This window comes from Trachypithecus francoisi, unplaced genomic scaffold (genome assembly GCF_009764315.1).
Source record: "Trachypithecus francoisi isolate TF-2019V2 unplaced genomic scaffold, Tfra_2.0 Lachesis_group12, whole genome shotgun sequence".
Lineage (NCBI taxonomy): Eukaryota > Metazoa > Chordata > Mammalia > Primates > Cercopithecidae > Trachypithecus > Trachypithecus francoisi.
The window spans coordinates 7,268,081-7,286,340 of NW_022681457.1; the positions used below are offsets into that span (position 1 = coordinate 7,268,081).

An 18,260-nucleotide genomic window follows, 5' to 3' on the forward strand; every position below is an offset into this window, starting at 1 on the left:
TTGGTACAGTCATCCCACGTTATCTGCAGTTTCACTTTCCACAATTTCAATTACCCATGGCAACTGTGATCCAAACACATTAAATGGAATATTCCCAAAAAAGGTAACTCAGAAATTTTAAACTGTGCACTGCTCTCACCCATGTGATGAAATCTCACATTGTTCCGCCCACGACATAAATCATCCCTTTATACAGTGTAGCCACACAGAATAACCTACTCATCTCTTAGTCACTTAGTAGTCATCTCAGTTAGCATTGTTAGAGTATTGTGGTGTTTGTGTTCAAGTATCTCCTGTTTTACTTAATAAAGGCCCCAAAGCACAAAAGTAGTGAGGCTTGCAACTTGGATATCTCAGAGAAGCTGTAAGCTAGACACAACAGCATGTACCTGTGGTCTCAGGTAGTCTGGAGGCTGAGGTGGGAGGACCACTTTTTGACGCTGCAGTGTGCTAAGATCTTACCTGTGAATTATGGCTGCATTCAGCCTGGGTGACATAGCAAAACCCCCTAACAAAAAAGAGAGAAAGCAAGAAAGCTGTAAAGTGCCTCCTTTAAATTAAAAAGTGAAAGGTCATTGACTTAATAAGAAAATAATACAGATGAAGATGCTAAGATTTACCATAAATCTTCTGTACATGAGTGTGAATAATAATAATCAGCACTAGCTTTGCTGTCACACCTCAAAACTTGACTGAAACTATATATTTAGGGTTCAGTACTATCCACTTTTAGCTATCCACTAGAGGACACTTGGAAGGCATCCTACGGGTTAAAGGGGGACTACAGTACAGGCAAAAATCTATGTTGTTTGAGTTCACCATAGAAAATAGCTGTCGCACATTATTTGAACCAGCAGAGTGTAATGCAGTTGTTAGGAAGTTCTTTACTAAGATGGGATAAATCTGTGTTGGTGAAAGGAACGTCACTGAGTTATGAAAATGAGTAACGTTTTATTAATTGAACCATGAGACTTCTGATACATTTTGAATATAAGAGCAGTAAAATATAAAGTAAATGCTTCAACGTGAATCTGGCTTGTGAACATGCTATTCTGATTCTTTTGATTAAATTCTCCCCTCTGATAACTGCTGTCTTCCACTTCCAAGAATAAGACTAATTTTAAATTTATCTTTGATTTATAACAGCTGTCATTCAATGGAGATGACCATTCCTCTGCATTATTTCTCCCACATAACCCATCTCTAGTAACCTATCACTTACCTCCCATGAATAACCTTAATATTCCATCGATGTCCTCACTGGTATTTCAGTTGGTTGTGCAATTATTTCCTACAACCCAGAGTGGCACTCTACATGTTAATGGACACCTTGAACACAAGCACAACTTACATCATAAACTTACATTATTCTCCCAATTACTCCATGCTGTGTAACTCACCCAATACTGAATTTTAAAATTCAGTGACCTTAATCTTCAGGGAGCATGGAAATGAAGGAACCACACTGAATGAAGTAGGCCCTCTCATCTTGTTGATCCATTCCCAGATACCACAATGAAGGATATGTGAGGAAGATGATAGACTTCAAACCTTAGGATAAAGGTCATAGTCTAGTAGCTGTTTTAAGAAACGTCTGATTGGCCGGGTGTGGTGGCTCATGCCTGTAATCTCAGCAATGTGTGAGGCCAAGGCGGCAAATCACTCGAGGCCAGGAGTTTGAGATCAGCCTGGCAAGCATGGTAAAACCCCATCTCTACAAAAAAATATAAAAATTATCCGGGCATAGTGGCACGACTATAATCCCAGTTACTTGGGAGGCTGAGGCACAAATTGCTTGAAGGCAGGATGCCGAAGTTGCAGTGAGGTGAATTGGTGTCATTGCACTACAGCATGGGGAACAGAGCAAGTCACAAAAGGAAAAAAAACCCTCAAATTTAATGTAATATTTTGTAAACTGAATGAGCCATTTTCACACATGCACTTGCTCCTTTAAAATACATACTGTCCTGAGTTTTAACAAATATTGTCTGGCAGTAATTCTGCAGTAATAATCCAGGCCAATCTTGGAGTAGCAGATTTGGTTATCCCTAGCATGATCTCAAAGATGTGTAGTCTGTTGAAAGAACTGGTTGAAATTTGTGCCACATTGATTACATTTCCAAGTTTTCTCTCAAATAGGAATAATTTGGTAAAGCCTGAAGACACACTACTGCTTACAGTTCCTTTCATGTTCAGCATACTTACAAGATCTTTCTCCTCTATACGTTCAATCAAACTGCAAAGGCATGGACACTAGTTTTGTCTCACTTTAAGTTCCTGGGTACATGTGCACAGTTTGCAAGTTTGTTACACAGGAAAATATGTGCCATGGTGGTTTGCTGCACCTAACAACCCATCACCTAGGTATTAAGGCAAAAATGCATTAGCAATTTTTCCTGATGCTCCACTTCCCTGACCTTCCCACCCCCATCGGTAGGCCCCAGTATGTGTTGCTCCCCTCCCTGGGTTGATGTGTTCTCATTGTTCAACTTCCACTCACAAGTGACAACATGTGGTGTTTGGTTTTCTGTTCCTGTGTTAGTTTCCTGAGGATAATGGCTTCCAGCTCCAGCCACGTCCCTGCAATGGACATGATCTCATTCCTTTCTATGGCTGCATAGTATCCCATGGCGTATATGTACCACATTTTCTTTATTCAGTCTATCACTGATAGGCATTTGGGTTGATTCCAGGTCTTTGAACATTTCATTTTTTAAAACCATTTGTAAGGTTGCTCTCTAGTATGAATACTCTGTTTCCATTTTGATGTTGGGGTAAAAGCCTTAGCATGCACATTACGTTTCTGTGGTTCCTCTCAAAGATGTATATTCTGATGCCTAGGGAGAGCCTCTGACACATACATTTATATGATTTCCTTTCAGTATAAACTCTCTTATGACAAGTAGTGATTGAACTCTACTAAAGGTTTTGCCACCCTCATTTCATTTCATACATCCCTTTGAATTACCTAGATTCACAAGTTTTGACTTTTGAGTAGAATTCTTGCCACACGTATTATGCTTCTGTGATTTTTCTCCAGTATGCATACATCCTGGAATATGTATACATATTCTTACACCTAGTGAGTAGTGAACACTAGCTTAAAACTTAGGTATATTTACTGCATGTGTAAATGTGTTAGGTCATAACTGCATTGCTACAAAAAAATACCTAAGGCTGGCTAATGTATAAAGAAAAGAGTTTAATTGGCTCACATTTCTGAAGGCTTAACAGCAAACATGGTGCTGGCATCTGATCACCCTCTAGGGAAGGCTCAGGAAGGTTAAAATCATGGTGGAAGGCAAAGGGGGTATAGGTATTTCACACGGTGGGAATGAGAGCAAGCAACAGGGAAGTGCTATGCACTTTTAAACAGTCAGACCTCAAGAGAAGTCACTATTGCCAGGACAGCACCAAGGGGATGATGCTAAATCTTTCTCAATTTGAGAAATCCACTTCCATGATCCAATCACCTCCCAACGGGCCCCACCTCCAATACTGGAGATTACAATTCCACAGGGATTTCAAGAGAAGGAAAAAATATACAAGCTATAATAGTAAGTACGAATTATTCAGTGATTCTAGAAACTAGGACAACGTCTAAGGCCTTGTCACATTGAGTTTAGTTGTAAGGTTCTCTCCAGTATGTCTTATTCGATGTTTAGTGAGGCCTGAGCGACAGATAAAAGATTTCCCACACTCATTACATTTATAAGGTTTTTTGCCAGAATGAATTCTTTGGTGTTTGTTGAGGGAAAACAACCGCCCAAAGGCCTTGCCACATTCAATACATTTGTATCTTTTCTCTCCAGTGTGGATTCTCTGGTGACTTACAAGATGTGAACTGTGCCTGAATACCTTGCCACATTCATCACATTTATATGGTTTCTTTCCTGCATGAATTATCTGATGTGCAGTGAGGTTTGAGCTCCGTTTAAAGGTTTTGCCACACTCGCTACATTTGTAAGGTCTGTCTCCAGTATGAACAGTCTGATGAAGTCTAAGATGGACACGCTGACTAAAGGAATTCCCACACTGATTACATTTGTAAGGTTTCTCTCCGGTATGAATTCGCTGATGTCTATTCAGTGTGGAGCCCTGATTAAAGGCTTTACCACATTCATTACATTTGTAAGGTTTCTCTCCAGTATGAACTCTTCGATGCCCTACAAGATGTGAATATTGACTGTAGACCTTGCCACATTCATTGCATTTGTAAGGTTTCTCTCCACTATGAATTCTCCGATGCACTGTAAGACGTGAACATTGACTGAAGACCTTACCACATTCTTTGCATTTGTAAGGCTTCTCTCCGGTATGAATTCTCCGATGCCTTGCAAAAGCTGAACGGTCACTGAAGACCTTGCCACATTCTTTGCATTTGTAAGGTTTCTCTCCAGTATGAATTCTCCGATGCACTGCAAGACGTGAGTGTTGACTGAAGACCTTGCCACATTCATTGCATTTGTAAGGTTTCTCTCCAGTATGAATTCTCTGATGCGCTGCAAGTCGTGAATGTATGCTGAAAACTTTGCCACATTCATTGCATTTATAAGCTTTCTCTCCGGTATGAATTCTCCAATGCACTGCAAGACGTGAATGCTTACTGTAGACCTTGCCACATTTATTGCATTTGTAAGTTTTCTGTCCAGTATGAATTCTCTGATGCACTGCAAGACTCGAACGTTTACTGAAGACCTTGCCACATTCACTGCATTTGCAAGGTTTCTCTACAGTGTGAATTCGCCGATGCACTGCAAGACTTGAACGTTTACTGAAGACCTTGCCACATTCGTTGCATTTGTATTGTTTCTCTCCACTGTGGATTCTCCGGTGACATACAAGATTTGATCTATGTCTGAATGCCTTGCCACATACATCACATTTATATGGTTTCTTTCCTGCATGGATTACCTGATGTACAGTGAGATTTGAGCTCCGTTTAAAGGTTTTGCCACACTCATTACATTTGAAGGGCCTCTCTCCAGTATGAACTGTCTGATGAAGTCTAAGATGGACACGCTGACTAAAGGATTTCCCACACAGATTACATTTGTAAGGCTTTTCACCGGTATGAATTCTCTGATGAACTGCAAGGTGGGAACTTTTACTAAAGGACTTACCACATTCATTACACACGTAGGCTTTCTGTCCAGTGTGACTCCTTTGATGTCTTACAAAATATGAATTTTTTCTGAAGATCTTGCCACATACATCACATTGATATGATTTCCCTCTTGTATGGACTACCTGATGTACAGTTAGTAGGGAGGCCCGATGAAAGGCTTTGCCACACTCTTTGCATTTGTAAGGTTTCTCTCCAGTATGAATTCTCTGATGCGCTGCAAGTCGTGAATGTATGCTGAAAACTTTGCCACATTCATTGCATTTATAAGCTTTCTCTCCGGTATGAATTCTCCAATGCACTGCAAGACGTGAATGCTTACTGTAGACCTTGCCACATTTATTGCATTTGTAAGTTTTCTGTCCAGTATGAATTCTCTGATGCACTGCAAGACTCGAACGTTTACTGAAGACCTTGCCACATTCACTGCATTTGCAAGGTTTCTCTACAGTGTGAATTCGCCGATGCACTGCAAGACTTGAACGTTTACTGAAGACCTTGCCACATTCGTTGCATTTGTATTGTTTCTCTCCACTGTGGATTCTCCGGTGACATACAAGATTTGATCTATGTCTGAATGCCTTGCCACATACATCACATTTATATGGTTTCTTTCCTGCATGGATTACCTGATGTACAGTGAGATTTGAGCTCCGTTTAAAGGTTTTGCCACACTCATTACATTTGAAGGGCCTCTCTCCAGTATGAACTGTCTGATGAAGTCTAAGATGGACACGCTGACTAAAGGATTTCCCACACAGATTACATTTGTAAGGCTTTTCACCGGTATGAATTCTCTGATGAACTGCAAGGTGGGAACTTTTACTAAAGGACTTACCACATTCATTACACACGTAGGCTTTCTGTCCAGTGTGACTCCTTTGATGTCTTACAAAATATGAATTTTTTCTGAAGATCTTGCCACATACATCACATTGATATGATTTCCCTCTTGTATGGACTACCTGATGTACAGTTAGTAGGGAGGCCCGATGAAAGGCTTTGCCACACTCTTTGCATTTGTAAGGTTTCTCCGTAGTATGTATCCTCTGATGATTAATAAGGCTGGAAGATGCTTTAAAGGCTTTGCCACACTCATTACATACATAATGTTTTTCCCTAATGTGTGGAGAAACTAAGCAACTGTTATTACCTGTCTTCTCCGTTTGATTACATTCAAACATTCTCCCTTCAGTTTGAACTTTCTGCAGTTCAGTCAGATGTGACTGAAAGCTTGATGTAAGCTGGTTTTCAATATGATCGTTTTCTACATCCCCTTGACTATGTTGATCTCTTTTACCAGTAAGATTGTTTTCATGGGGCACTGGCACTTCTTTATAATTTGTTTCACCATCTTTCCATTGAAATTCAAGGTCATATAGATGTTTCTGTATTTCCCTGAAGTATAAATTTTCAATATCATAGCTTTGATGTCTTTCCAGTGCCACTGTTTGGAACCTTTCTCCTGTATTACTGTTCTCTGTTGGTGGTAATTCCTTGATCACACATTTAGGAGAGATACCTGCAAAATATAATGAACATGAGTTTTTTAAAAATAACTACTATTGATAAATACTTTATATTGGAAACATACTACACTAAGCATAATGTTTATACTAGACAGGTGTGAAAGTTCTCCACCATGATCTTTTATTTTTAGAAATATAAAATGAATAGAAGTCTATAGTAAAGAAAGGATGACTACATGTAATTCAAATTATTTAGGAAAGCCTAGTTTCAAACATCCTATGACCAAAAGATTTACGTTGTGCAAACATATACTGGCACTAAAACAAGTATTTTGCAACCAATGACACCAAATTACACACCAATTGGCAGAAAACGTGACTCTCTCATAAGAGAATAAAAGTTACATATGTTCACTTCATATTTGCTGTGTACAAATGTCAAACTACAGCAAGATACAGTGTAACAGTAAATATTCACAAGTTCAACTAATTAATAATTATCATAAAAATTAATAAATAAAATTAATAACTCAGAGAAAACCAGCACGTAAGTAAAATACAATATACAATATATTTAGAATTCCATACTATAAATTTGTATATTATATATACAAATTTGAATCATATGCAAATATACAAATTTATAGTATGGAATTCTAAACAATTCTCCCTTTATAATAAGCAAGAATATATATTCTAGAGACAGCATATGATAACTAGAAAATATGTTGAGATCACTGACTTTTAAAGATAAAAGAAAGATAAATATGTCTTTGGCCATACCACCTGGAACACAGCTGATCTCAGAAGCTAAACAGTGTCAGACCTGGTTAGTACTTGGATGGGAGAAAGGTAAATATACAACATAATATAGAATAAAAAGTGGGGAAGGAAATCAGAAATACTGACTACGACTTCATGCCTACAACTATGTAACAATCAACAGAGCAACTCCCTATCCACTGTGCTTTTTTCTTGAGATGGAGTCTCACTCTGTCACCCAGGCTGGAGTGAAGTGGCATAATCTTGCCTCACTGCAACCTCCACTTCTAAGACTCGAGCGATCCTCCCACCTCAGCCTGTCAAATGGCTGAGACCAAAGATGTTCACCACCATGCCCACCTGATTTTTTTGTAGTTTTGGTAGAGACAGAGTTTTACTATGTTGCTCAGGCTGATCTCGAACTCCTGAGGGCAAGCAATCTGCCTGCCGCAGCCTCCCAAAGTGCCAGGATTACATACAGGCATGAGTCACCACACCTGGTCCTATTCATTGCCCCTAATTACCTAATTAACTGGCCACAAAATATATATCATACAGAGATTCTACTTGAAAAGCATATGAACTAAGATAAAAGACAACAAACATTGTTTGGAAGAAACTACAAAATGAAAACTTACAGATACAATGAAGGCTGCTTTGATATAAAGACTTATGTCTGCCAAAATTCCTATGTTGAGGACCCAATCCTCAATGTGATAGTATTTGGAGGTGTGGTCTTTGGGAGGCAGTTAGGTCCTCTGCCATATAAGGACACAGAAAGAGAAAGTCATGGTAAACCTGTAAAAAGGCCCATGCCAAGAACCAAAATGGCTGCTTCTGACATGTTAGACTTCTCATCACCCAGATCTGTGAAAAGTGAATTTCTGTTGTTTCAACCACCCAATCTACAATATCTACTATAGGTAGCCAGGCTGACTAAGGTGAAGCCAATATGCTATCTCATTATAAACATGGAACAATATTGATATGCTTTATTTAACAAAGAAATCTGTGAGTCTTTACTAAAAAACACAATATTCTAGACTAGCTAACCGTACTAACTTGTTTAAAAAGTCTTGAGGTGAATTATCACTATTTAACACACAAGCAAAGTACGCCCATGGGATTTATGTATTTACGTCCAATTTACAAAGAAAGTAAAATATGCACCTACCTTTGCAGGATCAAACACTGTTTTTTATTCAAAAACTGCCCAAGCAGGTTCTGCAGATAACAGGTCACCCCAAATACTAAGAGTGTAGAAAGAAATACTTCAAGAACCATGCTGTGTTGCCAAAAGCATTATTCAGCCATCCCCATGAATAACAGTATCTGAGTCATCATTCCCTGCATATAATGATTTAGGCAGTGTTCTCAGAAAGTGATCATGCCAAGGCAGGTGGATCACAAGGTCAGGAGTTCAAGACCAGCCCAGCCAAGGTGGTGAGACCCCATCTCTACTAAAAATACAAAAATTAGCTGGGTGTGGTGGCAGGTCCCAGCCACTTGGGAGGCTGAGGCAGGAAATTGCTTGAACCCGGGAGGCAGAGGTTACAGTGAGCCAAGATCACACCACTGCCCTCCAGCCTAAGAGACAGAGCAAGACTCCATCTCCAAAAAAAAAAAGAAGTGATCAAGTGAATGAGTAGGGTCATCCCTTACAGAGTGAGAGTAGTGTGGGAGGTGAAGGAGTTATGCAATAATAGGAGGGTAAAACTAATATGCTAGTAAGTAGCCAGGTAGTCTGTCTGGAACAAAGTACTATTTTAGGAAAGGCCAGGGAAGAGAAAAGGCAAGAGGAAAGGGCAAGGAGTAATGTGCATGGGGCAGCAGGGTTTGTGCTTGCAGAGCTGTGGGTATATAATTTCACAAGCAACAGTTAAAATCCTGACTTTCGACGAAAAAAGAAACTAAATTAGAAGTAGCATTATACTGACCAATACTTAAACATAGGAATTACACTATGTGCACAGGACAAGGGAAGACAGTTAAAAAGGAGGCAGTGTGAGGATATGGGAAGAAAGCAGACTTATGTCTCTATAATATATGCTATGAAATTTATCAAACTGAATGTCCCATGCGTTGTATTTCCAGGCATATGCTCAACAACCCTACATATCAAGAGACACGTGAAAAAAATGTTCCTACAATATAATCCTGAAGAAAAAATTTGATAACAGCCATGAAGAGGAGATGGATGAATTCATTTTGTACACACACAAAAAGACAACATAAAATCTTATTGATAGTACAACAATGTTAAGGAGACTTGGGGTACAGAAGAAACCCTAGCAAAATAGGCAAATATTAGTCTGAAAAAACTAAGAAAGCAGGAAACTGCTGTCAAGGTTTAAATACATGTTTTTTTTGTTTTGTTTTTTTTTTTTTGAGACGGAGTCTCGGTCTGTCACCCAAGCTGGGTGCAGTGGCCGGATCTCAGCTCACTGCAAGCTGTGCCGCCCCAGGTTCACGCCATTCTCCTGCCTCAGCCTCCCGAGTAGCTGGGACTACAGGAGCCGGCCACCTCTCCCGGCTAGCTTTTTGTGTTTTTTAGTAGAGACGGGGGTTTCACCTGGTTAGCCAGGATGGTCTCGATCTCCTGACCTCGTGATCCGCCCGCCTCGGCCTCCCAAAGTGCTGGGATTACAGGCTTGAGCCACCGCGCCCGGCCAAGGTTTAAATACATGTTAATGGAGACACAGTATTTATGGAAGTAATCTGGGATATCAAAAACATAACATGGGAGCAGACCTGTAAAGGAGTCATTTTTGTATGTGACTGAAGTCAAACTGTTATCAGTTTAAAACAAGATGTTATAAATCTAAAGTGTTTTCTGTAATTGCAATGATAACCACAAAGAATGTATAGAAGACACACACAATGGAAATAAAAGTATGTCAAGACGAAAGAATCAACTAAACAAACACAAAGGCAGTAACAGATATGAAGAACAAAAAAATCTAAGAGATATAGGAAACATTCTGCAAAATGGCAACAGTGAGTCCTTCTCTATCAGTAATTACATTAAGTGTAAGTGGCTTAAACTCCACAATCAGAAGATACAGACTGGCTGAATGAATTTTAAAAACAGGCTCCAACTACATGCTGTCCACAAAAGATTCATTTTTATTTGAAGGACATACACAGGCTCAACTGAAAGGATGAAAAAAGATACCCCTTATAAATGGTAACAGAAAGACATCAGAGGTGGCTAAACTAATATCAGTCAAAATAGACTTTATGTCAAAACTGGTACAAGAGACAAAGAAGGGCATTATATAATAATTAAAAGGTTAATTCACTAGGAAGATATACCAATTACAGATATAGGTGCACCTAATATTAGAGATCCTTAATATATGAAGCAAGAGAAACATAACTAAAGGGAGAAAAGTTCCACAGTAATAATAAAAGACTTCAACGGACCACTTTTATAAATAGGACAATCAGATAGAAAAAAAGTAAGTAACTAGGCAACCTAAACTATACGTCAAATTGGACCTAACCTACATATGCACAACACATCACCCAAAAACAGCACAGAAGAATTTTTTCTGAACTCCACACGGAACATTCTTCAAAAGAAATATTTAAAAATAAAACTTTTTAACACTTCTTTTTTTTTTTTTTGAGGCTGAGTCTCGCTCTGTTACCCAAGCTGGAAGGCAGTGGCGTGATCTTGGTTTACTGCAACCTCTGCCTCCCAGGTTCAAGTGATTCACCTGACTCAGTCTCCCGAATACCTGGGACTACAGGTGCGTGCCACCACGCCAAGGTAATTTTTGTATTTTTAGTAGAGACGGAGTTTCGCCATGTTGGCGAGGCTGGTCTCAAACTCCTTGTGGGGAAAAGAAAGTGAGATCAGACTGTTACCGTGTCTATGTAGAAAGAAATAGACATAAGAGATTCCATTTTGTTCTGTACTAAGAGAAATTTTTCTGCCTTGAGATGCTGTTAATCTGTAATGCTAGCCCCAACCCTGTGCTTGCAGACACACCTGCTGTGTTGACTCAAGGTTTAACAGATTTAGGGCTGTGCAAGATGTGCTTTGTTAAAAAAGTGCTTGAAGGCAGTATGCTTGGTAAAAGTCATTGCCATTCTTTAATCTCAAGTACCCAGGGACACAATACACTGCAGAAGGCCGCAGGGACCTCTGCCCAGGAAAGCCAGGTATTGTCCAAGGTTTCTCCCCATGTGATACCCTGAGATATGGCCTCATGGGAAGGGAAAGACCTGACCGTCACCCAGCCCGACACCTGTAAAGGGACTGTGCTGAGGAGGATTAGCAAAAGAGGAAGGCCTCTTTGCAGTTGAGATAAAAGGAAGGCATCTGTCTCCTGCTCGTCCCTGGGAATAGAATGTCTCATCCCTGGGAATAGAATGTCTCGGTGCAATACCCAACTGTATGTTCTATTTAGTGAGATAGGAGAAGACCGCCTTAGGGCTGGAGGTGAGACATGCTGGTGGCAATACTGCTCTTTATTGCACCGAGATGTCTGTGTGCATGCACATTAAGGCACAGCACCTTTCCTTAAACTTATTTATGACACAGAGACCTTTGTTCACATGTTTGCCTGCTAACCCTCTCCCGACTATTACCCTATAGTCCTGCCACATTCTCCTCTCCGAGATGGTAGAGATAATGATCAATAAATACTGAGGAAACTCAGAGACCAGTGGCAGCGTGGGTCCTCCGTATGCTGAGCGCTGGTCCCCTGGGCCCAGAGACTTTGTCTCTGTCTCTTATTTCTTTTCTCAGTCTCTCATCCCACCTGACGAGAAACACCCACAGGTTGTGGAGGGGCTGGCCCTCTTCACTCCTGACCTGTTTAACACATTTTAAAGACTGAAATCATAAAGTGTAACTTATCCCATCATAATAAAGTAAAACTAGAGATCAACAGCAGAAAAAAAATTAGAATATCAACAAATACGTGGGAACAACATATTCCTAAACAGTCAATATGTCAAATTGGAAATCTCAAGGGAAATGATAAAATACCTCAAAACAAAGGAAAATGAAAATAGAACATACCAAAACTTATGTATGCAGAGAAAACAGTGCTAAGATAGAAAACTGTTAGATATACATGCTTCCATTAAAATAGAAGATCTCCAATGGAACAGAATAGGGAACCCAGAAATACAGCCACAGATCTCCAATGGGATGGAATAGGAAACCCAGAAATACAGGCGCATACCTACAACCAACTGATCTTTGACGAAGTCAACAAAAACAATTGAGGTAAGACAATTGAGGTAAGACAATTCTATTCAACACAGGGTGCTGGAAAAACTGGCTAGCCATCTATCGAAGAGTGAAACTGGACCCCTGTCTCTCATCATACACAAACATTAATTCAAGATGAATATAGACTTAAATGTAAGACCCCAGGCTACAACAATCCTGGAAGAAAACTTAGGAAAAACACTTCTGGATAAAATACAATTTTTTAAAAAAAATTTATTCCTCATTCCCTAAGCATGATGGGAAAAAATATGTAGGTTTTATAAACATCAGTTGAGAAGTCCTTGAAGTGCAAGAAATGGGCTACATGTATAATAAAGTAAGATTTGAAAATAATAATTCAGTATAAGATGATGGACATTAAAATAGACTGGAGAATAATTATTATAATATAGCTTTTGTTCCAAAAAAAAAAAAAGGGTGATTTAAAGAAAGTCCAGCAAGTTATATTTAGGAAACTGAAATTGAAAGAGATCAAATGAAGAGACTAAAAGGCAGAAATAAAGGCCACAGGCAAACAGCCCGGGCGGCGCCCTGAGCCTAGTTAAAGATCGACCCCGGACCTAACCGATTAAGGTTATCTATAGACTCCAGACATTGTAAGGACAAACGTTGTGAAAGTCTCTGTCCTGCTCTAATTACCAGTGTCTGCCACATATCTTAGTCCTGGGCCCAGTACAAACAATCCTCTATTTTGTCCCAACTTCCTGAGCCCCATATGCCTGCCCGACACAAACACATGAAGAAAAACAACACCTGGGGAAGCTCCAATAAGGTTACAACCGTTTGTCAAAGCGCAGGAACCGATAAGAAGGCTGCTAAAAGCATAACTTCACATTAACATGTAAACCAATTGTAATGCTGTAGCCTAGAGAAATGCCTTGTTCCTCTGTAACCTGACAAGTCCTGTTTACCTCGAGCTATAAAAAGCAAGCGCACGCATTGTTTGAGGCCCTCTTGTATGTTATAGAACGGAGGGACCAAGTTCGAACTTGCATTAAAGATCCTTGCCGCTTGGCTTTGACTCTGGACTCTGGTGGTCTTCTTCGGGGAACAAACGGTCTGGGCATAACAAAATTTACTACAGAAAAGCAGTATGTCTTATATAACAAAGTATGACCAGGCTAGACGCAGTGGCTTACATCTGTAATCCCAGCACTTTGGGAGGCTGAGATGGGCAGATCACCAGAGGTCGGGAGTTCAAGATCAGCCTGACCAATATGGAGAAACCCCGCTTCTACTAAAAATACACAATTAATCCGGCGTGGTGGCACAAGCCTGTAATCCCAGCTACTCAGGAGGCTGAGGCAGGAGAATCGCTTGAATCTGGGAGACGGAGGTTGTGCTGAGCTGAGATCATGCCATTATACTCCAGCGTGGGCAACAAGAGTGAAAATCCATCTCAAAAAAACCCAAAAAACAAAAAACAAAGTATGACCAATCTCTTTCATGGTATTTCTACAATTAAGATAGTAACTATATTTAAAAAATATATTCAAGGTATTAAAAAATTTCCAAAGAAAAGAACTGTAATCAATTTCATTAACAAATTTTTTTTTTTTGAGATGGAGTCTCGCTCTGTGGCCCAGGCTGGAGTGCAGCGGAGCAATCTCAGCTCACTGCAAGCTCCGCCTCCCAGGTTCATGCCATTCTCCTGTCTCAGCCTCCCAAGTAGCTGGGACTACAGGCGCCGGCCACCATACCCTGCTACTTTTTGTATTTTTAGTAGAGACGGGGTTTCACCATGTTAGCCAGGATGGTCTCAATCTCCTGACCTCATGATCTGCCCACCTCGGCCTCCCAAAGTGCTGGCATTACAGGTTTGAGCCATGACACCCAGTCTCATTAACAAATTTAATAGTAGGAATTAAGTCAGGGGAAACGAGAGTAAAAGGAATAACTAGCCGGGTGCGGTGGCTCAAGCCTGTAATCCCAGCACTTTGGGAGGCCGAGACGGGCGGATCACGAGGTCAGGAGATCGAGACCATCCTGGCGAACACTGTGAAACCCCGTCTCTACTAAAAATACAAAAAAACTAGCCGGCGAGTGGCGGGCATCTGTAGTCCCAGCTACTGGGGAGGCTGAGGCAGGAGAATGGCGTGAACCCGGGAGGCGGAGCTTGCAGTGAGCTGAGATCCGGCACTGCACTCCAGCCCCGGCGACAGAGCAAGACTCCGCCTCAAAAAAAAAAAAAAAAAAAAAAAAGGAACTGATTGGCCGGGCACGGTGGCTCAAGCCTGTAATCCCAGCTACTCAGGAGGCTGAGGCAGGAGAATCGCTTGAATCTGGGAGACGGAGGTTGTGCTGAGCTGAGATCATGCCATTATACTCCAGCGTGGGCAACAAGAGTGAAAATCCATCTCAAAAAAAAAAAAAAAGGAACTGATTATTAAATAAATAAAACAAAGTTCACTTATAATACATGAAAATGCACCAGATGAAAGTAGCGGTCACTTAAAACAAAGTATGTGGACTTAAAAAATGTAAGCTTTGGCCGTGCATGGTGGCTCACACCTGTAATCCCAGCACTTTGGGAGCCGAGACGGGCGGATCACGAGGTCAGGAGATCGAGACCATCCTGGCTAACACGGTGAAACCCCGTCTCTACTAAAATACAAAAAAAATTAGCCGGGCGCGGTGGCGGGCGCCTGTAGTCCCAGCTACTCGGGAGGCTGAGGCAGGAGAATGGCGTAAACCCGGGAGGCGGAGCTTGCAGTGAGCTGAGATCCGGCCACTGCACTCCAGCCTGGGCGGCAGAGCGAGACTCCGTCTCAAAAAAAAAAAAAAAAAAAAAAAGGAACTGATTATTAAATAAATAAAACAAAGTTCACTTATAATACATGAAAATGCACCAGATGAAAGTAGCGGTCACTTAAAACAAAGTATGTGGACTTAAAAAATGTAAGCTTTGGCCGTGCATGGTGGCTCACACCTGTAATCCCAGCACTTTGGGAGGCTGAGATGGGCGGATCACAGGGTTAGGGATAGGCCACAGAGATAGGCCAAGCGTACTGGCTCAAGCCTATAATATCGGGACTCTGGGATGCCAAGACCAGAGAATTCCTTGAGCCCATGAGTTCAAGAGCAGCCTGAGTGACATAGTAAAACCCTGTCTCTACCTGGGCATGGTGGTGCGCACCCATACTTCCAACTACTTGGGAGGCTGAGGTGGGAGGACTGCTTGAGCCCAGGATACAGAGGTTGCAGTGAGCTGTGATCACATCAGTGCACTCCGGCCTGGGCAACAGAGCAAGAACCTGTTTTAAACAAACAAAAAAGCACATGGACAGAAAACGGAATTGGATATTTTAACTCTGCCATAAAGTTCTCTGCCAACTTCAGCTCTGGAACCACCACTGATGTACAAAGAAGGCAGCAGAATATATATGCATAGGAAATATGCGGAAAAGAAAGAGAGATCAGCCTGTTACTGTGTCTATATAGAAGGAAGCAGACATAAGAGACTCCATTTGGTTCTGTATTTGAGATGCTGTTAATCTGCGACCCTACCCCCAACCTTGTCCTTGCAAGAGACATGTGCTGTGGTGACTCAAGGCTTAATGGATATTGGGCTGTGCAGGATGTGCTTTGTTAAATAGGTGCCTAAAGGCTGCTTGCTGGTTAAAGGTCATCACCATTCTCTTAATCTCAAGTAAGAGAAAAGCATTTGTCTCCTGCCCGTCCCTGGGCAATGGAACATCTCCGTGTAAGACCCGATTGTATGCTTTGTTTACTGAGCAAGGAGAAAACCGCCTTTAGGAATAAGCTGGGGCTTGCTGGAGCAATGCTGCTAAAAGGGCTAAAAGGTTTATGGAGAGTTTGCATATGCCTCTCAAGGCACAGCATTTTCCTTTAAACTTATTCATGTCACAGGGATTTTTGTTCATATGTCTTACTGCTGATTTCCTCCCTACAATGATCCTATTGTCCAGCCACTCCCTTATCTTTTTGATGGTAAAGATAATTATCAATAAATACTAAGGGAACTCAGAGACCGGTGCCGAAGTGGGTCCTCTGTAAGCTGAGCGCCGGTCCCCTGGGCCCCGCTTTTCTTTCTCTATACTTTGTCTCTGTGTCTCATTTCTTTTCTCAAGTCTCTCATTCTACCTAACGAGAAACACCCACAGGTGTGGAGGGGCAGGCCACCCCTTCAAGGAGACAGTGAAAGGCCAGATGCAGCATTAAGAAGCTTTTTATTTTTGAACCAAAAAGGCTTCAGGCTCAAATAACGGAGGGGTTCCCAAGAAAGACAACAGAGAAAATACAAAAATGCACAAAGGCAAATCTGAACTTCTAGAAGGAAATTATACTCACCTAGGAAGACCAGGTTCCTGTAGTTCTCCAACATCACATCCTTGTATAAAGCTTTCTGCACAGGTTCCAGGCATTTCCACTCCTCCTGAGAGAATTCTATGGCTACATCCTTGAATGTCAAAGGTCCCTGAAATGAAAAACACATTTCAAAAAGAAGCACTTTGGGAGGCCGAGACGGGCGGATCACGAGGTCAGGAGATCGAGACCATCCTGGCTAACACGGTGAAACCCCGTCTCTACTAAAAAATACAAAAAAATTAGCCAGGCGAGGTGGCGGGCGCCTGTAGTCCCAGCTACTCGGGAGGCTGAGGCAGGAGAATGGCGAGGTGGCAGGCGCCTGTAGTCCCAGCTACTCGGGAGGCTGAGGCAGGAGAATGGCGTGAACCTGCGAGGCGGAGCTTGCAGTGAGCTGAGATCCGGCCACAGCACTCCACTCTGGGCGGCAGAGCGAGACTCCGTCTCAAAAAAAAAAAAAAAAAGTCAAATTTGACTTTAACAAATTAACACACCCTTCATCTCATGTTACTTTTTTTCTTTTATCTGTTTTGGCCAGAACAGCTAAAATCTCATTTAGCATGAATTTCATATATAATAAAACATTATTTTCAGGGCAGGTGCAAGTGGCTCACACTATAATCCCAGCACTTTGGGAAGCCGAGGCAGGCAGTTCATCTGAGATCAGGAGTTCGAGACCAGCCTGGCCAATATGGTGAAACCCCCGTCTCCACTAAAAATACAAAAATTAGCCAGGCATGGTGGCGCATGCCTGTAAGTCCAGCTATTGGGAGGCTGAGGCAGGAGAATCACCTGAACCCGGGAGACAGAGGTTGCAGTAAGCCAAGATCATGCCATTGTACTCCGGCCTGGGAGACAAGAGCGAGACTCCGTCTCAAAACAAAAAGCAAAAAACAAAACAAAATTATTTCCTACCATCCTCGTGTTGTATTAACTTAACGCCTGAACTGCATCTTTGCTTGAACTTTTACAGAAAAACAAATACATACATCATGTGATGTTTAAAAAAATTTAATATTTAACAATAATTGGTGCAGTGAGAGAATGTGGTTCCACCTTCTCTGATAACAAATGCTCAGCTCTTACATCTGAGCAAAATAATAACCTTAAAACTTAAAACAACTGCTGATAAGAGTCTCCACAGGAACAAAGCAGTCTCTGTAAGATGGATATTCTGACCATGGCTAGAAGAATCTGACATTCAGGTTGATTTCATATTTTTGAATCAATGATGGAATAAAACACGCTCTAATGTCTGTATCTAGTTTTCCATTCAATTCCCAGTCATTAAGGGTGGTGCAGTTAGAAATAGTGACTCATTCATACA

At 41.2% G+C, this 18,260-nt stretch overlaps 1 protein-coding gene across 5 annotated transcripts in view; it reads right to left on the bottom strand.

Moving 5' to 3' along the window:
- Nucleotides 1–931: 931 nt before the first annotated feature.
- Nucleotides 932–18,260, bottom strand: part of LOC117091704 (zinc finger protein 616-like) — a 64,568-nt gene continuing 47,239 nt past the window's right edge. For 3 of the 5 annotated variants that reach the window (XM_033224384.1, XM_033224388.1, XM_033224387.1), the window contains 2 exons: nucleotides 16,919–17,045; nucleotides 1,895–6,647 (listed from right to left, as the gene is read on the bottom strand). In XM_033224384.1, coding sequence (XP_033080275.1) covers nucleotides 3,601–6,647; nucleotides 16,919–17,045 — 3,174 coding nt within the window. In that variant the 3' untranslated portion in view covers nucleotides 1,895–3,600. Of the gene's footprint in view, nucleotides 6,648–16,918; nucleotides 17,046–18,260 lie in introns of all 5 variants that reach the window. The other 2 variants (XM_033224382.1, XM_033224383.1) reach the window with 2 other exon arrangements.